This window comes from Zootermopsis nevadensis, unplaced genomic scaffold, assembly GCF_977971745.1.
Source record: "Zootermopsis nevadensis isolate Lab colony 2312 unplaced genomic scaffold, Znev_1.0 Znev_ptg000023l, whole genome shotgun sequence".
Classification (NCBI taxonomy): Eukaryota; Metazoa; Arthropoda; class Insecta; order Blattodea; family Termopsidae; genus Zootermopsis; species Zootermopsis nevadensis.
Window position 1 is genome coordinate 1,170,890 of NW_028259155.1, and position 24,927 is coordinate 1,195,816.

General features: G+C 37.0%; 1 protein-coding gene across 2 annotated transcripts; it reads left to right on the forward strand.

The window, feature by feature from the left end:
• Positions 1-121: 121 nt before the first annotated feature.
• On the forward strand, positions 122-24,927 carry Fim (plastin-2 fimbrin). Of its 2 annotated transcripts, none has more exons than XM_022084592.2 (12): positions 122-253; positions 11,349-11,516; positions 12,244-12,506; positions 13,565-13,772; positions 15,622-15,776; positions 15,864-15,969; positions 17,158-17,371; positions 17,535-17,673; positions 17,797-17,936; positions 18,441-18,592; positions 18,702-18,803; positions 19,269-24,927. In XM_022084592.2, exons 1-12 carry the CDS (start codon positions 179-181, stop codon positions 19,437-19,439), a joined length of 1,893 nt encoding a protein of 630 aa, XP_021940284.1. In that variant the 5' UTR covers positions 122-178; the 3' UTR covers positions 19,440-24,927. The 2 variants fall into 2 exon arrangements, with proteins under 2 accessions (XP_021940284.1, XP_021940285.1); XM_022084593.2 differs by lacking the exon at positions 122-253 and adding an exon at positions 6,338-6,666.

Consider the following 24,927-nt stretch of genomic DNA (forward strand, 5'->3'; position numbering starts at 1 on the left):
GTTTAGGTAAGTTTGTTAGATGTGAGTAGTTTACAATTGGTTACTTTCTAACGTAGAAAAAACAACTTAGATTTTAATTTTAATATCGACGTTAATATTGGAAATTCAAACCTTTGTGCCAGAAGTTTATCACGTGATAATCATAAACCCAGTGTTCGTCACTTCCGTAAAATTAAACATGGCGTCATTGGGCGGTAGTGTTGTTAATATGAATCCGGATGAAAGAGCTGAATTGCAAGAACAATTTGTCGCTGTAAGTAATAAGTTTTACTTCAAACAGTTTCTTATTTTATGGTAATTTAAAAAAGTTTTCCACCGTATTATTCTCCACGTAAGTATTAATGCTAACATGTTGCAACGGAGTTACCCTTTCCTGACCAAATGTCTTGGATTGAGTTTCATTCATTTAAAAACACGTGGAATTGTTTCAGAATAGAAGCTAATCTTATTTATCTCTCATGCAGAAGATTGTACCAAAATGGAATTTGCACTGCGTATATTTCGTTTCTCTGAATTAAACTTGCCTCAAAATCGTAATAGTGTACGAATAACGCAAATGACATTTGAAGGGTAGTCTTAAAACGGCTGCTACCGTATGAGAATCGAGTTAGTTTTCAACATTTCGAAAACCGACTCTGCTTCCTTCACCAGGGTTAGATGCCTCGTACATTGTTGCAGTAACGGGAAAGTTCATATAATTTTATACATTTTGTATATTCAGCAGAGGCGTATAAATTGTTGTCAGGACATTACCGTTAACCATACTGACAGATTCTATGGTGCAGAGTCCTTTTTGAGACCCACCACATAGTGAAGAAATTGTTTTGTGTGACCAGGAGGTTCATTACCATCTTCAGAGGCCACCATTTGACTCTACATACAGCCATAATCTTTTATTATAAACAAAGATTTAAGATCTTATGAAAATTACTTATAGTGGGGTTTATAGCTCAGTGGCAGGATACCTGCCCTACCAAGTGGGAAAGGATGGAATTGATTGCTTAATAGCATGACTTAATTTCTTTATGTGAAGATGAATATCTTCTGGGTTGTTGCGCCATGTAGTCTGGTAGAAGTTTGCCGACGTTTCAGAGGTTTTTGCTGTCTCCATCATCACCTTGATGATGGAGACAGCAAGGACCTCTGAAACATCTACCAGACTACATGGTGCAACAACCCAGAAGACAGACATCGTCAGACTCACCGCTGTGAAAACCTCAGATCCAACATTCATTTTTGTAGCTTGTGAATGAATGAATGGATGCATACATGATGGTAGGTGGATGATTATCAACCCACACCCATCTGTTGTTAATCTTCTTTCATGTGTAGTCTTTCAGTGTTCTTGCACCCAAAATGAAGTGCAAAACTTTGCTTTAAGGGGCTTTGTGACAGTCACTTGATTTTACAGAATGTGATTCCAGGTGGTGAAATCTTAATTCAGCAAAACAGATTGTTGCCATAGATTCAGGCAGAGAGTTTGGATTTTTTCATATATGTTATTTATATTGAGATTTCTCTCAGCCTGTTTGTATTAGAGAAACAGATTAATCATCGCACAAAACCCATAAATACAATCTGTGTACAAAATTCTGAAATATTGAATGTTAAAGTAGGTGGTATATATATATTTGCTACTGAGCTTTAAAGAGTTAATTATGGGCAAAAAAAATATTTTATACAAAAATTGTATGTACATTTGTGCTGTCTCCACACCAAATTTCATGCGCTTTCAGTGGTTTGACTTCTGTATTGCGGTTGTCAAATTGGAACATGGACACAGATGCACAGTCAGGATCAGCCTTATGTGTGTTCATTTTGTGCACTTCATGCAAGGAAACTGTAATAAGTATTGGTTCTGGTTCCACCAAGGTACTTGTCAGCTGTACCAATGTTAATCGAGAGAAACACTTTGGTATGTCAACTTATTATCATCTGAAAATTAACATTGAACTGGTACAAAGATGGTTGTGGTCTGTTAGAACTGGGACAGAGCTGGAGAGACTTTGTAGATCAAAAGGTCAAAGATGGAAGTGTGTTATCCAGTTCCAATAAATAAAATCCAAAGTTAACTGTGTGGCGTTGCGTATTTTTGGCACGTTCTGTCGATTTCAGTCAGAAGAACATCACTTTATTTAAAATGGCATGCGTGCCTGCCTGCTAAGTGGCGTGACATTTGGTTTAAACAGTGTTTTAAGGACAAAGGATTTTTTTTGTGGTTTTTCTCATTTCCTCCCAGCAGGTGCATGGCGGTCTCGAGTTATATCATAGCCACTGCCTTTACCTGTAGCTATTATTCATCACATTCGATATAACATCTCAGAGCCTCAGAAATTATATAGAATTTTTAAATAACGTGTAATATGAGTGCATGTACATTCACTCATTTAAACTTACGAAAATCCATCGACAGAATCTCTGTGTTAAAAAACAGTCCCAGAAGAGAAACATTAATATCTCGACACTGATACGAGCAGTTCTATTATCCTACTGTCTATGTCTAGGTCTCGCAAGTTATCTTCTCCGTTCAGGCTTTTTAGACAAAAATTTTGAATCCGTTTCTCGTCTCTTCCTTGTATTGCATTTCCAACGGAGCTCATTGTCCTTGATGTGGTCACCTAAGTAATATTTTGTTGAAGAGTTCAAACTATGGACCACCTCAGTTTGTATTTTTCCTCTCGTCTCATGTTATTTATTTACTTTTAGGTCCAAATATTGCCCTCGGCACCCTCTCGTGGTAGTATAAGAGACCATACTTCATATCCAAATGAAATTATACTTTTATATTTTAATCTTTCTGCGTTCCGGTGGAATTTGGAAGACTTAGGTTTCTCATCGAAGTGGTTTTAAGCAGTGGAAGCTTTTATTGCTTTGGAGAAATTACAGCCCGGTTGGACATAATGTTTAACGAGGAAAATTAAGCTTTGTGACATTAGGACAGTAGTCGGAAGCTAAGCAAGGTTATACATGGCTGATATTGTTATCAGCAATAAGCATAAATAAATGGGCTTTTGGACTACACTGCATTGTTTTATCTTGTCAGTGTGTTATTTCAAACCTGCTCAAGGTCAGGATGTTATGCTTGTAGACCTGTTTCAGCATGTTCTGACCATTGGACTAGTTCACAAAGTATTGCCTACGTATGAATTTTAACAGGTTAGGAATTGGCTTAAGTAAATATGTAGTAATGATGCTTCATGGCGTTCTTCGCAAGTGCTTGAGCTGTCTGGCATTCTGATTACACAGATTAAAATGTATGTCATCCTGTTTACTTGATGTCGGTCAGAGAAAGAAGCGAGAGAATAATTTTGTGTATTTATGCAAATTTTTAGTATGTTCAGTTGCTCACTATTTAACGTTAGTATTAAAATGTTAAATTCATCATTGAAGATGATCGTGACTGATGACAATGATGACAGTCTTATTATTTTAAAAGTTTTATCAATATGATGTCATGACAAAGTAGAAATGCCTCCTGCGTTATGTTTTTGTGAGTTATCCCTGCTCGATCATGGATGGGCTGATGTACCACATTAAAACTACTTTAAAACATCTAAAATTCCCTTCAGTCTGAATGATAACAACGACAACAACACATTCTTGGATCTGTATTTTCTGTTCATATAGAAAGTTCTTAGTTGTGACATTTTATTAAAATTGCTGCAAACTTTGTGTCACAGATTCATATATTATTAAATTATGTTCTTTTACAAAATTAGTCATTATATATTACACTGCTTTAAGCGTGATTTTTTTTTTAAATCCCACAAGTGACGCTCCCAGTGTTCTTTGCTTTAGTAATACACATCCTAGTTTGTGATTTGATGATCTAATCTGCCACTCTGCAGAATACTGATGACATTAACAGAAATCTTGTTTTCTGGTGTCAAGTGACGTTTTCGTCATACGACGTCAGAAAAAAAAACACGGTCAGTTCTGCGTTTTTATACTCGTTGTAGGAAAAATTAAGCTCGTTCCTGTTAGGAACATAAGATTTTTTTACGCAGAAAGCCCGAGGTGTTTGAAATAACCTTTGATATCTGTTGTTTGCACAGTCATTGAACAACCCATGAGTCAGTAATCGGGTAGTCAAAACATGAATCCATTCCGGTGGTCGTGTTTTGAGTGCATGGGGGCGCTGAGTCACTCTCTGGTCGATTAAGAGCCATGCACGCACTAAGACTAATTTATTATTGTACAAGCGAACTTCTGCCAGACTGCAAGACCCAGCCTGACGTCAGGTAGTACAGGTGTTAATAATAACATGTTTTCACCGGAAGATGACTTATCTTCTGGGTTGTTGCGCCGTGTAGTCTGGTAGAAGTTTCCGTCTTCAGACTCAGGGTTGCTGGTTCCCCGAGATGCAAGGGAGCAGTGTTACCTCGAGGTACGTGTCCGTGGGCCTCGCAGAACTGTGATGAGGGGGATGATTCCCGACAAAGTCACGCGTTCATCGTGATGGCGCGTTGTACAGTCTCACTGTCGTTATTTCCGCGTGAATTAGGTCATGTATCTGGTAGGTGTCGGTAGCTTCACGTATTGCGTAAGAAAGTGTTTATCCGAATGGGCAGTTAATGTGTGTTACTTGATTTGTGGAACTTTTAGTCAGGTGATCTTTACCTTTAAGTTCGTCTGCCGTCCAAATTTGGCCTTCTTGCTTTCGTCATCGTAAACTCCTTATCTGGATGTTTTGTACTTGAAGAGTGTCCTTATCTTGGCCATAGTTTGTGGTATGTTGATGACGTGGAGTTTGTTTTCGAGTGACGTCGTGTTAAAAAGATTCACAATACGAAATTTCGGTTTTTGAGCTTTTATATCGAAGCACAAACCCTCGGGTTTTCCTGGAGACCGGACGGAGTGTCTGAGCATGCGCGAACCCATCTTCACCCGCTCGGTCACATTTACGTGGCTCGCATTACGTTTTTCATCTTTTCTAATTTTTAATTACTACTGAACGTTTCTTCGCGAGATGATTGCTAACCCAGTTTTATCCATTGTCTTCGTCGAGTCTGCAGAAGAAGTGTGGGACACGGAGGAGAGTTATCATCCCATGTACAAATAAAGGCAATTGTTTTCTGTTTTGGGGACCATGGGAACTTAACCGGTGCAGAATCCCATAACATTGAACTTCTCTGCCATACGTCGGCAGTGTAGGAGTGACTGCCAGATTTAATTACTTCCCCACTCTTCAGTAGCCTCCAAACAACTTGTGTATGTTTGCATAATTACTGGGGTCGCAAGACTGACCTATAATTCCGCGCTTTAATCTATAGGATATCATGTGTAAGTAATATCCTGTGTTGATGACAATTCTTCTAATGATCGTCGTGATATTGAATTGTTATCTAAAGTTTTATCTGCGTGCGTTGTTACGAAATGATAAAAGTAATTTATCATTGTCTTTCCAAAGTTCATGAAATGAGCTTCTATCCAAGAACTTATGCCACGTACACGATCTGATAGTTTAATCGTTTGATTGAGTGTAACAAGATAACTGCACGTATTGTAGTGTAATCTCATGACTTACGTGTGTCCCAGTGTTTTTCGAAAGGACCTGGCCCACGCTAGCAGTTCGCAATAGATGTGTCGTTGCTGACAGGTTATCTCAGTGGTAACGCGTCTGATTTGTATCTGGAGGCGTCATGTCTGAGTATAATATCTGGAAGATCACAGGTTGTTTCTGAATTCTGTTAGACTCTTCTCAGTCTCCACATTCCTCGACCCACTTACATTTTTCCTAATCTGTGTACTTGATGTGAGATCTGCTTTCGTAATAATATGCCCCGATATCGCGATGATAATGTGTAGGGTGCCCCGTATTTTGATACATGTCCACATATCCCATACAGCTGATGAACGGCGAGGAAAATGGATTCCTGAATATGTGTACGTCTTTTTGGGACACCTGTATAAAAGCCATTTACCGTAGGTACGGATTTATCTTGACTGAAGTCTCGTAAGTATACAGTGAAAGGGCGTCTTAAATTGGAGACAATCCACGGATTTGGCCTTGGGAACTACGCGAGGTAAACAAGCATCCTGATTCTAGTGGAATGTTTACGTTTTGAAATCAGTGAAACTGCATTTTTATGACCTAATTTGGCTTGGAGAGAAAATGTTCTGTCGTGCATTCGTTTTGCAAGTGTTTTCATGTGGCACGTTTCTGTGTCGAAGCCAGGACAGAAACGTGTACACAGGAATGCGTCACCACCAAGTATGTGACTTGTGTGAAATATGCCGAGCTCTGTTAGTATTCGTTCCAAGTAGGAGAGAAAATATGTCGGGGAGAGGGGGGTGTCCTGGTGTGTGGGGAGAGAAAGCTGTCGTTGTGAGGGACACCGACAGTCTTCGAGCAAGCTGTGTCTGCGTTGGATGTGGCCTGAAGAACGGCATTGTTGATAGAGTGCATCCGAAAGCAAGAAGGAATTTATTGCCGTGTATTAAGGCTCTGATGTTCTGTGGAGATAACGTATCGTGGTTTGAGTTATCGGCATCTGGGTCGCGCTAAAACTCTTGATTGTTGTTGGCTTCTTACCAGTAATCTTAAGGATTTCGTGTGAGATTGTTTTAACTCCGTTCCGTGTACACTGGGCGCACGACTAGATTATGGACATCGAAGCAAACAGGGGATCTTTCCAGGAGCAGTTGATGGAATATTATGAAATGGTAAGAATGGTTGTAAGTAAGCCACGTACAATGTTATAAGTTTATGTTTATTTCTGGATGATTGTCTGAACGCAACAGATTTCCTTAAGAATTAGATTGTAAAATGAAAGGCATTGTTGCTACCGAACAAGTCTTTCTCTACGCTAGTTTCAAGTATCGGAGATTTTCTTGTGAATCTGTTGAGTTGGCATTGAAGTTGGAGAGGCTAAAAGAATTCAGTTTCTAGTGAGAGTGTTTTGTGCACGACAGGAGAAAGGTACTGCCTTGTTCCTTGTTTAGGATGTCAGCCATAAAGTGTATGGACCGCAGGTTTTGTTGTTATGTCAATTAAAAATTAACCGTATTCAAAATCATATCCAGGATTTAATCGCGTCTTCGGAAGTACTAGTGTAAGGTTAACGGCGAAAGACTGTGATTATTGAAGATGGCTGTCGTCTGGATTGAAGCGTCGTGTAGTCTGGTCGAAGTTTATCGACGTTTCAGAGGTCCTCACATGATCAGAGAGCCATGATGGAGGAAGCGAATGCATCTTAAACGTCGGTAAACGTATACTACGCGGCTCTGCGACCCTGAAAATCGCAGTGAAAAACCTTGTTCAGTCTTGACAAATTTGCTTTGCTCGAACACCGTCTTAAATTTTATCCACGGGACGCGACGGTCGTACTCGTGGGCGTGGCTTACTTCGTGTTTAATTGTGATGTAGAAATACTGATATGGATGATAATATTAAAAGTCAGATAAAGGTAAGATATAATGTGGAGTAGTTCGTAAAATTATAATTTCGTCATGACTTCAACTGTCCTTCTAATGCAGGGGTGGCCAACCCGCGGCCCGCCTTGAACATTTTTCCGGCCCGCGAGATTCATCACACTTTTACAAAATATATTTATTTTATAATGGCCAAAGTAGTGAAAACCAATGTAAATGTATTTAAAAAATACATTATTTGTGCATCCATATCTATACTATAAAAATTTGTGATTCCTCGTTGTCGTCAAAAAATGACGTCATCAACAATGTCAACTTATGCTTGTTTATACTCGGCATTGTTGTGTTCCACAACAATGCCGAGTACAACACAACAATCTATCTTCTTCTTCTACTATAAAAATTTGTGATTCCCCGTTGTCGTCAACCAATTTGTCGTCAAAGAATGACGTCATCAACAATGTCAACTATAAACTAAGTCGGCATTGTTGTGGAACACAACAATGCCGAGTTTAGTGTCTTACTTAAGATTTTAAAACGCAACGAACCCCCCCGAAGGAGGGGTTGGTCAAGTGTTTTAACCCTCCATTCGGGGGGTTTAATTTAGTTTCTTACACAAGTTTTTAAAATGCAACCCCCCCCCCCCCGAAGGGGTTGGTTGCTTTTTAAAAACTTGACCAGCCCCTCCGAGGAGCTCCGAAAGGAGCGTTCTGCCCTAGTATTCAAAAATTATCTGTCGAAATTATGAGAAAAAATTAACTTTGATTTTAAAATAATATTCTTGCGAATATATGACAGATATTGCCTGTTTTATTCATTATTATTATATTATCTATGTTTACATGTAAGAATAATAGTAAACACAATAATAATAACTCATTATGTTTCAATTTTTCACTCCAAAAAAATGTCTATAGTGTATCTAAATCTAATATGGGGATATATAATTTTATATGTGGCCCGCGGAGTTATGATGCATTTCCAAAGTGGCCCGAAAGATCATTTGGGTTGGCCACCCCTGTTCTAATGTCTCACATCTTTTCGTGCCCCCCCCCCTCCAATTTGATCCAGGTATCGCCCATTTTGAGCAGAATCTGGTGTGTTTACTATTTGCTTGAAGCCAAGTCCCGGGTCTGTTCTGTGTTTTGTTCGGGCATTTTTACGCTGTGCTCTGCTTGTTGCGTCAGTAGTGCCCCTTGAATATTGCTCCGATACACAGACGGACTGTCGTATTACTGGTAGAACGCGGCCATCGCAGACGCCAGTTCTCCTTATCCGTAGGAAGTCTAGTCAGTTCATATCGCGAAACCCATTTCCGTAGCTCGTGTTTCCCTGTCTGTATTTCGAGCTTTTTCTTGTTTCTTCCGTTTGTGGTACTAGTCCAGCCCGTGGTAACCTTTCCTTGTTTTGTATCGCCGTCTGTTCTCTGTGTATTCCACGTCATTTGCATTTCATTGTTTTTCATAACGCGTAATCCTCAGTGTACAAATAAAAACACTTTTATTTCCTTTAGCGTCGGAAATACGGCAAGAAGGAAATTAGAATAGGAATCCTTCGTGGTTGATTACATTTGATTCATCGTATTTATACGGGCACATGAAGTTTGAAATCCCAGTAGGTTTTGCGTCACGCGTGAGCTTGGCGTCATTGCTGTCAATGACTTGCCCATGCATATTTTTTCTTTTTCGTCGGGAGAGAGGAAAAAGTGATTCATACGAGGGACTGATTCATCTGTTGGAATTGTGACTGTCTTGTCAGTGCAGGCGCCAAGCCCACTTCCCGCTAACTTAAACGATAAAATACGCCCGGATTATGTCGGTGTTTCAACATTTGTATTTAAACATCCTTCATTTGGTTTGACGTGATATTTTCCAGAGTAGTTTTTTTTTTTAAGTTGTTTCTCCACTTAAACCCACTTCATGGTAGAACTAAAGAGATTAAATTTGAAGCCTTCGAAGGCCATGCCTTTGGTTCATCCATCCTTTTAATATATTCAGTGTTTTGCAGACTGAATAGCCTTCATTTTTAATCGATTCAGCATTCCCTTTAAGGAAATTAATTGATTATGTAAGAAGATCCTGTGTATTTGTCCAATTGTTTGCATGGAACAGTAAACTGTTAATGTGGCCTTTGTGTCCCCCCCCCCCCCACTAACTTTGAATTTGCATGCTTTTTTTTTACAAAAAACTTTGTCCTCTACACTTTTAATCCCTTCCATCGAAAACACTGACAGGTGACAATGCTGAATTCCAAGGCATCATTTCATGTCATTGATGTTGAATTTTAAGTTTATAATACAATATTACGATGTGTATCGGAGTAGTAGGTTGTGAGGGCGTGATTTAGAACGGGGTCCACTGGTGCGCTGTTGTAAACACAGTAATGAACATTTGAGTTACATAAAACGCAAGGAATTTCTGAACGAGTTGAATCGCTGTTGGTTAAATTTTTTTTTAGCACAAGTCAATTGCATTCATGTGTGTAAAATATGCGATATTTCTTCAACAGTTTCAAATTGTCCGCTACTAGTTCGTTGCCTTGACTGTCATGTATTTCGGAGTCACTCCTGACTGGTGTTTGGCCCTGAGAACGCTCCCTTTGCAAGGCTGTGCGTGCTACACTTTGTTGGCACTTTGACTCAGAACATCTGTCTTCAAGGTTTCTGGATAAAGTTTACATAATACATGTAAATGTATCCAAGAAGGCAACGCAAGGCAAAACCTTTGCCGTGTGCAGGGATAGAGTCATATTGTCCGCAAACATTAAAGTTACCTCTTTCTTGATATCTGACCTTTACATGGCAATGGATTTTTGGATTGTGGTCTCATGAGGTAGGTCATTGAGTGGCCCTGCAACATTTTTAAAAATCTGTACTTGTGGGTTATCAGGATACATCGCTTTAAAAATAGGTTAGGTTAGTTGTCATTTGTTTAAATAAAATATAATAACTTTCAAGTATAGGTCATTTATCCACACACATTAACCCAACCTAAACTAACCTAACCCAACCTAAACTAAACTAACCTAAACTAACCTAACCCAACCTAAACTAACCTAACCTAAACTGAACTAACCTAAACTAACCTAACCTAAACTAACCTAACCTAACTTAACTTATTTTTAAAGCGATGTATCCGGATAACCCACAAGTACCTAAAAATCCTACTGCCTAGATATTCAGGGTAGAATTAATTACTCTGGAATGTAGGTGGGTTATATAGTCTAGGAAGAGTGCAGCAGCTATAAGATTAGCGAGTCAGGAAAAGCCAGTGGAACGCATCTGGTGCATACACACTGATGTGTACTGGTTCTTAACTTTTATTTATCATTGCTTTATGTTGAATTAAAGCTGTGTATGCATTGGAATAAATAAATAAATGATAATCTTTTTCTTTCTTTCTTTTTCAAATGTTATCTACAGAATGTTGCTATTTGGTTTAACCTATCCTTGTTTGTTTTGAGGAGGCAACTGATTCAGGTTCCTTCCTGTATCAACTGTTGTGATGGAGGTGTCATTTTTGTGTCTGCGTTCAGTTTGCACCCACTGCCCTCTACTTCTCGCTCCCTCTTAAGTCGTCGTACTAAGAAGGTCGGCGTGTGTCTGTATTTTTACTTTTGATGTAGCCAGCCCAAAACCTTTCCTGCGGTACTACTTGCGTCAGGTTTGGAGGGGGCGGAGGAGTTCTAAGTCTCCAGGCACGTCACAAAATACACCTTGCAGTTCTAATCCGTGTTACGTCATTATATTCAACACTTTTTAACATCTACAGTTGGCAGTACGTTTAAATCATTCAGCTACAAGATTTCTGCATCAATTTTTAAAGTACTTTCTCCAGGGGCACTGAGAAATGGAGGATTTATAGTTTGTTGTCGCCGTTAAATGCGCTCGTGTGTTTTATGGCTTTGCAGCTCTGTGGATTTCCTGCATATAAACTTTGTTTCATGTTTATATTTTTATTTTGTTTCTGTTACAGATTGATAAGAATGGAGATGGTTACATTGACTTGTCTGAACTCAAAGAGGCTCTCGATGTGTGCGGTTTTAAATTGCCAGGTTGGAAGGTGCGACAGATGATTGAGGAATACGATGACAAAAGACAAATACAACATAAAGGTCGACTTTCATTCGACGAGTTTGAAAAGGTACTCTTGTTCTTTTGCTGTGTAAATTTTTATTTTTTATTTATTTATTTATTTATCCCAACATGTAATTATTTCAGGTATACCACAGTTCCAAACTGCACATTTCTTCGTGTATGACAACTCTTTGTTTTGAAAACTCATGTTACATAAGCTTACATATACTACAGTAATACGTTCAGTGACTTAATTTGTTCATGAGAATATTTATTACTGTTCTTATTAATTCTGTTGTCATGGGGATGCTTTCGTTTAGTAATCTGTTCCAAAGCATGCCCGGGTATGATGCTTGTCATAATTCTTAATATTTAGCAAGTTTAGGCATGGAATTGAACTTCCAATAAATTAATTTTAACATAATATCTAATATTTGTTTCCTGTTTTAAATTCTAAGCATTTGTTGAAGCAAATTATTTGAAATCTAAAATTGCCTCAAAACTGGCATGTTATGCACGAGGAAATTTATTTCTCTGTTGCACAGTCCGTGCAAGTGGATAATTTTAATTTTGAGACCCATAATATTCGTTACCTGTTCGAACCAGACAGCTCCGACCAATTGAACTCAACGTCAGTTTGCTCGGTTTTGTTTCTGCCCCTGTGTGGTGAACAGCTCATAGTAAAAGGCTTTTGTAGTCGCTGAAAACACATGCGGAATATTTTTGTAATCGTAATTTTTGTTTTCGCTGTGGAAGTCATTAACATCTCATTTAATTTAAAAAAAAAATTACAGATGTGCCTAGAACTGAAATCAAATGAAGTGGCTAGCAAATTTAAACAGTTAGTGTCCAAGAAAGAGAACTTGGAAACGCTCGGCGGAATGTCAGACGCGTCCAGCGAAGGCACCACGCATTCGGTACGACTCGAGGAGCAGCTGGCCTTTTCCGATTGGGTCAACAGTAATCTGCGTGCAGATCCCGACCTGAAGCATCTCCTGCCGATTGATTCAGAAGGGAAAGCTCTGTACGACAAAGTGAAGGATGGCATTCTTCTCTGGTGAGATCTGTTTGTGGAATTTGAGGTCCCTCGTATGAGATTTTAAGGGAAACGGGCATCTACGTTTGCAAATTGCAAAGCCTCGGGAAGAATCTGTCCTTGGCACAGATTTGTTGTTAGAGCCTGAAATGTTTCACAGCCCTTTATAAATCTCTGTAGAACGTTACTTTGAAACACTTTTGTTACATTTGCTGCACAAAAATATATATAAATATTATATTTACTAGACGATGGATAATATCCAAGTAAACTTTTATTCAATTAAACTAGCATTTGTTATAGTAAAATAATCCGAGTGCATGGTACTTTGGTGGGAGATGAACAATGTCTTAATTGTTTTGGCATTTATCGTGCTTCAAACTCGCTGACGTTTGATCGTCAGATCGCGCACTCGTTATCACTCTGTGACATCCGTGTTGGGTGTGGGCACGCATTTCCTTTACATTGGAGGGTCGTGGTGCCGTGTAATTACAAGTGTCCGGCAATTTTGTGTCATCCCCACTTCCATTTCACATGTCAGTTTCATACAGATTATCAGTTACGTCTGATAATTCACCTAATTGCTCAACTTTTATCAGTCTGACCTGTCTTCGCAAAGTAATGCACACACAAATGTAAAACTTTTAATATTTTCCTGTCAAATCACAATTTTTTAATAATAAGATAATAAAATATAAAATATTTAAAATATCATTTCACGTTCCGCATCGAATGATCCATTTACAAATATTTTATTATCTTATTATTAAAAAAATTGTGATTTGACGGAAAATATTAAAATATTAACTTAATTCACAATATGACGCAAATATACTACCTTAAAAACTTTTAATGTTCAACACAACAGCAAACTGCTGAAACAAGGATAATGTGCCCACTAAACTTTAAAAAGAAGATTCGATCCTCCGTATCGATCATTGTTTTGTCTTTCATATTAATGTTGATGGACATTAGAGGTGATGCATGTTCCTATAAAAGTATTTACCATAATTAAAATACAGTGTGAATTAGATTTTAAAGGGTCATCAGCCCTTGGATTATTTATTTTTGTTTTGCAGCAAAATCATCAACCATTCATGCCCAGACACGATCGACGAACGTGCAATCAACAAAAAGAACCTGACTCTGTATACAAAACATGAAAATTTAACCCTTGCCTTGGTCTCGTCACAAGCCATCGGATGTAACATAGTTAACATTGACGCTCACGATTTAGCAAAAGGAAAACCACATCTGGTTTTGGGTCTTCTTTGGCAGATCATTAGGGTAAGTAATCTTTGATGTCAAGATGGCACACTGTTTTGGTCTTCAGAACTTGTTAGTTCACTTGGGTCACCCAAGAAAATGATAATGCATTTATGCGCTGTCATACTTATCACGGCTGTAGTTTCAGACACGAATGTGATCATTTTAGTCAGTCAGTGCTTAAAATAATTGGTAGTTGATATGAACTTAACATTATTAATGTTAAAGTGTCCTGCGTCATTTGTTGAAATGTTTTTGCATCGTATTATTTCAATCAGTCCTCCGTTGTTGGTGCTCTTTTGTTAGCCGCGTCCCTTCTTCAAGAGACGAAGCTGCGGGCGAAATTGGCATTTTAAAATTTTTAATACTCTGGTGAGTGATAATAAGTCCTGAAGAAATTATGTGTCTTGTAAATTATCTGTCGTTATATACAACGGTGCCTGGAATCTCGCAAGGGAAGTATTCTTAAGTACCGCGTTCGCTACTCAAGTGTACGAGTTGATATATTTATATGTTAGAATTTGTGGATAACATCTTTTGCATAAAGACTGGCCGCATGTGCGGATCCGTCGGGAAGAAACTTGCAGGAAGGTTTATCACTACGTAATTATGAGTCTGTGTGGTCACATGTTAAGTTCCCTGTTACCGTTACTTATCTGTGAAGTTGTACTTTCCTTAATGTACTGAACGTGACTGTCCATATTAATAAATAAGCATAATTTAAAATCACTTTGTTACCAGAATCGAAATTTAGCGTTGCTGAGCAAAAACAAAGCGTGTATCTCCCATTTAAACTTTTGTGTTTACAGTTTTGTAGAGTTAAAAGAGTTCATTGGGGGCTGCCCTAAAAATCATACTCCTTAGGGTTGTTGTTGTTGTTTGTTTGTTTGTTTTTTTTTTTTTTTTTGTTTTTTTTTATTTTATTTTATTTTATTACAATTAGTAATACTGACAAAGTTGTGAGATGATTACCGCTAATGTCGCTTGACATGTGGTTATAGATTTTCAGAAAATACAAAAGTTTGGTTTAATAATTCTTTGTACAACATGGCAGCTGCATGAGAAAAGAATTTTTGAGTCCTGTGAAGCATTTTACGATGCCAAAATTGATTTACTGCGCTTAAAGAAGATTCTGATAACATGCGATTTGTATAATTTGAAGCTGGAGTTGTAAGACAGGTGGTGTAATCATTTATTAACAGTTCAGAATTTGCAAAGAACGCGTATGCGTATTCCAGTTTGGAACGCATCTTTTTGACATCTACACGAAGTCACGTCTTTGTAGCGTTAGTGTTAAAGAATACTTATAAAATATTTACAGAACTGTTTTTGCTCGTAGAATTGAAGGGCCGTCAGAAACGTTGATGATTTTTGCAAATCCCTTTTCATGTTTTGTGAGTGCAGTATTGTTTAACAAATATAAGATTTGAGGTTTTCGCAGCGGTGAGTATGAAGATTTCCGTATTCTGGGTTGTTGCGCTGTGTAGTCTGGTCGATGTTAACCAACGTTTCAGAGGTCTTACTGCCTCCGTCATCAGGGCGATGAAGATTTCTGTCTTCTGGGTTGTTGTGCTGTGTAGTCTGGTCGATGTTAACCGACGTTTCAGAGGTCATACTGCCTCCGTCATCAGGGCGTGATGACGGAGGCAGTATGACCTCTGAAACGTTGGTGGACATCGACCTGTCTACACAGCACAACAACCCAGAAGACAGAAATCTTCTTGTTTAACAAATGCTTGTCTTGAATTGTATGTGAACATTCTTCGTTAATACGATGAAAGAGTTGTACTAAAGGAACGGTGGTTTCATGGAGTTAACTGCGCTGCCTTTTTGATTGTGTGTCGTGTTAATGTGTAAAATTGTATTTCAGATAGGACTGTTCAATCAAATCACTCTGGAGAACTGTCCTGGATTAACCACTCTTTTGTTGGACGGGGAGCGCATCGAAGATTTAATGAAACTCTCGCCAGAAGCGATACTGTTAAGATGGGTTAACCATCATCTGGAAAGGGCTGGTGTAGCCAGGTAAGGTGCCTCAGCTGCTGTCAGAATTAGTGAATTCTGTTTATTGTCAACAGAGCTTGTGTGTGTAAGTGAATTCTTATATTCCAGGCGGTGCAATAACTTCCAAAATGACATCTCAGACTCCGAAATTTACTCGCACCTGCTGAAACAAATAGCGCCAGCAGAGAGTAATGTTACATTAGAAGCTCTTTTGGTAAGTAATTGAAAATAATTTATAAATATATCAGTACAGGAAGAAGCAGAGTGGAACATTCGGCAGTTTCGTGGGGGTTTTGTGACTCGTGTATATCAACGTGTTAAAAACCTAGTTTCGTGGATGTGGAGTCAGACACTGCTAACAAAATTTAAAAAACATTTTTCATAATATTTTCTGGAGTAGTCACAAAAACAAATGTCTGTTAATTCGCACAAAGGAACTCGGTGCACAGTGAACTGTTTTATGTCGGGTCGCGTTCTCCGTATGCAGTGATGTGCTGCGTGCAGCAGGCATTATACTTCAAGGAAAATCATTCATAAGGTTAGAAATTGTCTGATATACGCTCTGTTTGTATGCCCGTATGTTACCTCGTGATTTGTAAAGCGTTCGCTTTTGACCAATCTTTCGATGTGTGGTCAGCTCTGACCCTGCTAAGGAATGATTTGAAAGAATCCACAAAAGAATTTTGTTTACTGAGATAATTTGTGATGAGTCTAGCAGATTTATAATAATCATATTACGTCTTTGTTCTTCAATAGAAATATAAACAAAAGTAAGCAGTTTGAGAGAGTTCCTTCTCACCATTTGCATTTGTTCATGTATGTGTATCGGTGGAACATTTGTTAAATCCGTTCCAGTTTTCCCAGTGCATGTTCTTGCACATTATACTAACAATTAATCGAAGTGCAGTCTTTTATTGTGTAACACTTATCTTTTTGAAGATTTCCGTCTTCTGGGTTGTTGCGCCGCGTAGTCTGGTCGATGTTAACCAACGTTTCATCGCCCTGATGACGGAGGCAGTATGACCTCTGAAACGGTTAACATCGACCAGACTACACAGCGCAACAACATAGAAGACGGAAATCTTCATACTCACCGCTGTGAGAACCTCAAGTCTTACACTTATCTTTTTGTTGATGAATAGTTTAAAATAGTATAATTGTGTCATATTGTGAAACAAATATTAAATTAATTATTCGGTTTGTCCGTCTAATCACAATTATATTTAAAATATTTAAAATTTAAAATTTACAATAAGATAATTAAAATATCTTCCTTTTTTTAATTATCTTATTGTAAATTTTAAATATTTTAAATATAATTGTGATTAGACGGACAAACCGAATAATTAATTGAATAGTTTTAAAGTAATGTTTGTTGCTAAGTTAATTAATGGTATCTTAGGAACAAAATCACTTGAACAGAGCTGAAATAATGTTGCAACAAGCTGCTAAGTTGGGTTGCCGAAGCTTCGTGACGCCTAGTGATGTCATCAATGGGATTTACAAACTAAACTTGGCATTTGTTGCCAATCTGTTCAACAACCATCCAGGCCTAGACCGTCCTGAGGGCGACATCGAAGGGCTCGAGAATCTTGAAGAGACAAGAGAAGAGAAGAGTAAGTCACTCACCCGTTTGTATTGCTGTCATGTATGTAGTCTTGGTTAACATTTGAATCACTCTGTTTACGTCAGCTAACGCTTTATTATAACCAGACGTATTATACGATTTTATTTATGTTGATAACGTGTGCTGTTACGATTCTTCTCGTTATCTTGCAGCATACAGAAACTGGATGAATTCGATGGGAGTGCTTCCATATATAAATTGGCTGTATTCAGATCTTGCAGATGGCCTTGTGATCTTCCAGTTGTATGATATAATCAAACCAGGCATTGTCAATTGGAACAGGGTACACAAGTAAGCACCCAGTTTCCCCTCCTTGTTTCCGTATTTCAGTAATAATTGAATTCGGTTGAATCGTTGAATTTGTCGAGAGAGAAGTGAATGCCGTTCTAAATAATCGCTCCTTCCAACCCGCAGGAAATTCTCGAAGCTACGAAAATTCATGGAGAAACTAGAAAACTGCAATTACGCTGTTGAACTTGGCAAACAATTGAAGTTTTCGCTGGTTGGAATTGCGGGTCAAGATATTAATGACGGGAATGCCACGCTAACTCTAGGTAGGTTTTTAGTGTGATTGGTCGTTTTGTTTTGTGCCACATTGTGTAGGAGCAACTAGACAGAATTCTGCATGGGCTTTTTAAACATGATGAGAGTTGTATTTGACGTTTTCACAGCAGTGAGCGCAAAGATGGCTGTCCTCTGGGTTGTAATGCTGTGTAGTCTGGTAGAGAAATTTACCAGTTTTTCAGAGATCCTTGCTGCCTTTACAATCAGGGTGACGAGTGAGCCGTGTGTGTGGAATTAGTTTTGAGTTGCGGGATCTGATCTCACGATAAGAGTTCTGCTTCAGGTGTATATAACACTTCACACTTCTGAATGGTTTGTTATTAAAAGAATGAAATTTTTGAATGAAATAATTTTTATTTTAGGTGATAAATGACGCGTTTTAAATTTGTTAATACGTAGCGACTGATGCTTTGGCACTTCGGTATTTTTGTGACCGGTATTTCTGATTTCGAACTGTGTGTTACAGTTCTTTCTTTTCTTTTCTTTTTTTCCAGCATTGATCTGGCAGTTGATGAGAGCGTACACACTTTCAATATTAACGCAGTTAGCCAACACAGGAAGTCCCATAGTAGAGAAAGAGATAGTTACGTGGGTAAATAATAAACTTGCCAATTCTCAAAAGAAGAGCTCGTTGAAGAGTTTCCAAGTAAGTGGTTTCACATTCCTACAGTGTATTAAATTAGTTCATAGTTGCTCTTTTTAAATGACGTGTACTCAGCCGTCGTAATCCATGTACTCCGTTATCTGTTACTCAGGATTCGTCTATAGCAGATGCTAAAGTTGTCATTGACCTGATAGATGCAATTAAACCTGGAACTATCAACTATGAACTGGTGAAGGACGGTGGACCTCAAGAGGTGAGTTACGTCATGGCTTAGCCTACCTTTCTTTTTCCCTGGCAAATAACAGATAGCTTGTATAATATTACTTTAATGGGACACAACTATTGCAGATTTGTGACTTGTACCTGCCTAATCAATGGTTTGGATAATAAATTGTGTAAAATCATATTTTACTCTTTCATCTTATTTAATATCTCGTACTTAGTCGAAAAGCGTTTCGAACGAAAGGTCTGAGTGTATTTTTTTATGAGCTGTTTTTGAGGGAATTTAATAAAGTTTGATTTGAGATTAATGTGAAGTAGAGATCAAAATGATAACCTAACGTGACTTAGCGTTGATCTCCTAGTACAGAATTCTATTCAGTGTCTTAGAGCTGTCATGAATGTGACATAGGCAGTAAGCATTTCATATAAAGAGCATGTGAATTGTGTAAAAGTTTTGTGCGTGGTTTGATCTGACTTTATGAACTGTTTGTTCCAGGATAACCTGGCAAATGCAAAATACGCTATTTCAATGGCCAGGAAAATGGGGGCTCGGGTGTATGCCCTTCCAGAAGATATCACTGAAGTTAAACCAAAAATGGTCATGACGGTATTTGCGTGCCTCATGGCCATGGATTACATTCCAAATATGGATGAAAAGCAATTGTAAAGCTACATTGATTCATTACTTTCCATTTATACATAGATACTTTGAAAGGTTTTTTTTTTTATTTTGAATATAATATTAATATTATATATTATTATGAACATTATATACTTGGTTTGCTTATGTGATTAGAAATTAAATAAGTTTACTACTGAAGCATTCCATATATTAATAAAATCATTGTGAAATTCAAAGAAAACTTCAAAGATAGTTGTCAGCTTTCCATCGAGAAATCATACGCGGTAAAGATGCGTAACTTTGATCGAATATTTAACGAAAGAACACTCGCAAGTTCAAGGGTCCTCAGTTTGTCTGTTGTGAGTGTTCTTTCTTGTCTCTATCTCTTTTTTCTGTCCGTCATTTAAAAAGAATTGAATGTGTAATTGGTTATACAGTTTAAACAAAATGTTTGATTGCTTGGAAGGTTTATGAAGGACGGCTCACGATACAGTAACCTAAATGATATTGGGGAAACCTCGGAATTGTCTAACGAAGTTAGTGACGTTAAATATACGATATTATCGATGGCTACTCTCTTGTGGAAGTAACGACAGTAGAATTATTCCAGATTCACTAGCGGAAGTTGTAAAGAATCCTAAGGTGTTTAAACGTGGTTGTTGTGCAGTCTCCACAGTTATATTTTATACTTGTAGTAGCAAGGGCACATATTAAAATTTCGTCATTGAAATGCGTGAAGTGGCTTGTCTTTCAGACTAAGGTGTTGGAACAGAAGAATAATAATGACTTGGATATTTAAATTACAACATTACTGTTGCGCTGGTATTACCATACTGTAATTGAAGTGCTGTGTGACAACTTTGTGTTTGTATCATCATACAGTTAACGTAACGTGTGATAAATATATTAAGACTGAACTTTTTTCCCCCATTTTTTAAGAAAATGAGGAAGCAGTAGTTTGTTTTCTTTTACAGTGTGAAATTGACCAATTTTTTTAAAAAATAATAATTGCATTCCAGTTTGTTCCAACAAAAATTTAAGATATAATGTGCAGATGACAGCCAGCGTACAAGACAGGCATTTATTTATAATTTTTAAATACAGTAACGCCATTCCAAGTGTGCCTATGGCTTCTTCCCCATTCTCAGAATAGGAAACATTCCGTATATTTCAGGCAGAGACATTTTTGTGTGTTCGGGATGTTATTTAATTACTGATGGTGGACAGAAGTATTCCGGTGCGTGACGTGTCGTGAGCGCACGGTGAATTTGTTGTAATTTGTATTTTGTTTCATGTATGTGTAATTGTGTAAATAGCCTTGTCCCGTGTAGAATACAATTCTGCGTATCTGTTCCATCACTTTTCGCGCAGACTTCCAGTAATTGTGCCATGATTTAAGAATCATCTTCTTATGCATTATGTTTCAAAATAAGACATCATGCGCTTAAATCATTTAACTACACCTGTTGATTAACTTGTTTATAATTTTCCAAGCTTTCGAATATTTTGGTGGACTCTTGATTAGGTGAGATGAAAATGGAGCCAGATCCCTCTATGATGGGGTGTGTTACCATTGGTCAGAAATGTTTCGAGCCTTTGTAAATATAGAGCTTATTCTGCAATCATATTGAAGTTTTATTATTACTATTATTATTATGTTTATTTTGATTATTTAAATATCAGTATGAAAAACATTCCTTTTTTTGTTTGTCTTAAAATGATTCAAAATGGGTGTATAAAAGGTAATAATTAAATATTTCTTTTATATTGTTGCCACTTGTCTTGAATACTACAAAATATACATCATGAAACTTTCTTGGTGTCTGCAGAGTTTTGTTGACCTTCGTCGACCATGTGTCGTGGCTTACGTGCAGTCCCGCTGACTGCGCTGCACACTAGCATGCCATTAAACTGTTCGCCAGGTTTGTTTATAACATCAGCAGCGGAGTGAACTTTAAAACCATCAAGTTTTCCTAATGCTCATTAACAAATTTCACACACATTAGTTAGTATTTTCTAATTTTTTTATTAATCTTAATCAAATTTCCCTCCAGTAGGGGTACAGCTTTCTTATTGCTATTTCCAATGGACTTATTTTGTAAAACACACATAATTTATAGCCCTCTTTATCGTTTAATAATATTTTCATATTTCTCAACAAAAAATATCCTTTGCTACTGTCGTGTGTTAGAATGTTTGTATAATATATTCATCAATTATATAATTGATGAATATATTGAGGAAGCACCCTTGTTCTGCTTTCAGATTTAATTATCAGTGATACTCTCTGAAGTTCCCAGATGGCATTTGATGGGCCTCCAAAACTTTATTAATGTATCACTGATATACAGATTCATTTTCATAAAGAATTAGGGAAAATTTATAAATTAGCATAATTCATACCACAACATAAAATATTTGCCAAATTATTTGTAACATGTAAATATAAGAAATAAAGGATACACAAGTCCCTCAACTTATCCTGTGCTGTGACGTTATGATCTTGTACTAGATCACATCTTTCCTTGAAATGGATTTATTTAAAGTTAATAGATCTAAAGACAGAACGCTGTGTGTACACTAGGAATATCAGTTTTAAGCGTCGAAATATTTGGAATTCATCGCTGCAAGGAACAAATACTGCAAAACCCTGATAAAATGCCTATTAATAAACTGTGGACACTACGCATCAGCGTCTTCATTATCATTATTAATACATATTAAATCAGGTTATAAAATAATTTCAGTTATAAGTATATTAGAATTTTGATTTTTTACAAAACTACTTTCAAGGTTTCATTAAATGGGTCCTGTTTTAAGATTTGATGGGTAAGTGCATGTACACTGAGAAGTTGCAGGTGTGCTGTTGCAAAATACTGTGGCCCATTCTTTTTTTTTCTTTTTTTGGAAAATAAATGGTAACACTCGCGGAGGAATCAGAAAAACGAAAAAGCAGGCAACTTGATTTCCATTCATTTCATCTAATTTACATGTTTGAAATTTATGATATTAGGCTCTGCAAATATTAACCTCAACTTGCTGTTTACTTATAGAATAGTTTATTTAATTGAAACAAAAATGCCATATTAAACTTTAATTATTTCAGGCAGAAATGTCACAGAAGTCGAACATACTCCAATTAATGCTAAATTGTAATTGGTGTTCAGAAGAGCGCAGCTGATAGAATTACGTGATGGAGAACATGGACATTGCTTTATTGCATTTAGTTTTGTGTAGGCTGTGAGATTTTTTTAAGGATCCATTTCTTTATTATACATTTTAAATATAATACGTTGTGGTAGCGAATGACCTTGTGATGGCGTTAAGTACCTATGAAATTGTGAAAATATATCGGAGACAGTAACATCTGTTTTTTTTGCAAGAGATTGTGGTATTAATGTATGGTAAGATATGGATTTTTTTGTATCTAGTGCAGGCTTCAATATTAAATTACAAATTAATTTGTATCAATATTGAGGAAGGATTGGAATTAAAGTTGTGTAAGAATGTTGTATGTCCCCCTAATGTCTGGGGTTCCATGATGACTTGCCATTAAAATGTGGACCCGTAATGCACGATTTGTATCGAGTTTCTCCACGTGTGGCTGGATTAGTACTATAATATTAATATGTTTTCAAATCTCACTTTAATTGGTGTAACAAACTTCATCTCCTAGTAGTTTTCATTTTGTACTTTCTTTAATGGCTGAGGGTAGTTAAGGACTTATTTTTGTTGTGGTTATTCCATTGTTTTGTGAGTTTGTAGGAAAGAAATGTATACTAAGTAAACAATCTTCACATAATCGAAAAATCTCCAAGATAAGAAAATGAATCAGAGTCTACAGTATTTTGTAAAACTTTTTCTTGTAGTCTGTAAAAGGCGTACGCTACCATGAAACCTTTTGTTTACATCTGAAACATTACCTCGATCCCTACAGTGGATAATCGGAGGAAATTTTGGACTGTTAAACTTCAGTTAACGGCAGTGTTTGTTTGTTATGTTGAGTTATGTCCAACTATTTGTAATTTTTAATGGAAACTCATCTTGATTTCTGTTTTCTAACCAGTTATGCTGTATTCTTAGGTTAATATTTTTGAGTCTTGATGGTATATCTTGTAGGAGCAGAGCTTATAGTGTTGAACGAAACGCGTCGTTGGTTGTGGTCTGCCGTACCGTCCATTGTGCCGAAATCATGATACATGATGGAAGTTGACCCCTTTGTGAGTTGGTATACCTTTTGTTTCTTCTGTGACAGTATTCGCCAATGTATTCAGTTTAACATTATACATACAGTCATCTGTCGCCGTACGTGATATAGGACTAATGCTTGTGTGTATTGTATTCCGCGTAGGCTGCGTTTAATGACGTTATTCAGCAAGGTATATGAATTTAAGGTGTCTCTAGTATGTATTAATTATAGAGTAAGTAAAATAACTGCATTGAAACTTAAAAGGAGTGTTTGATGGAAAATGTAGCATTTTATACAAATTTTATACAAGAATTAATTCCGCTGTATGCCATATAAGATTTTTAATGTTGTGTATGTGTGAGATACCACTGTAGCGCAGCAAACTAACCAAAGAATTTGTAGTAGTGTCATTGTGTGTCAGAATCTGTGTTCATTAGTGGTGAAGGAGGCAGCGAACTGAGACGTAGAATCCTGTAGCGTATCGGTAGTGTAAAGAAAAAGGAAACTGATCATGTGCCTTGTTTTAAATACATTTTCTTTGGTGAAATATGGTTCGCTGGGAAAAATTATGCTGAGAATTTTGATACCATATCAAGATTTTACTTTGTTTCGTTTGTCTTTTCTTCGAGAATCTGGGGTTCGTATACTCTGTTCTGCTACTTTTGTCAGTCACAAATGAAAAATGTTTCGAAACACCATTCCTACATTCCAGAAGTACAGTTTTGATGAATTGGTGTGGATTTAGTGTGCGTCGTTAAAGTATGTGGAAATGAATGTTATTACAGAATTTTGAAATACAAATATGTAAAAGAACATGTATTTGCAAGTCACATTCAGAAAATGTGTTTCGGGAATAATAAACTGTAACATCCGCAAATACTTGTGTTAGCATCTATGTTGGGCTAACACGAAGGACGTGACGCTTGAACATAGAAGCTGAAACTGAATTTTATGGTGTACGAAGATAAAATATCATCTGTTTGATTTAAATTGATTGTGGAATGCAAAGTTTCAAAAGAATGCTAATTCATGGAAGTATGTACATATCACTTTTCTCTAGTTTAATTACTCTTAATAATGATAAACTTTTTTTTTTGTTTGATTGTAAATTGTGTGTGACATAATTAGTACTGGAGGGGTAAAATGTGCAATTATCAGAGTTCTTTCTTTTCTTAAATAATTTGTGTGGTATTTGTTTAATGTGTTATATCTTATAGTCTCTTGAAAAATGTTCTAATGCTTGCTTTACTGTTCACTTGCCATTACGACAACTTTATAGTGCTGAAAATTATGTATTTTTAACATTCTAGTGATCAGCATAAAATACATGATTGTAATTAGAGA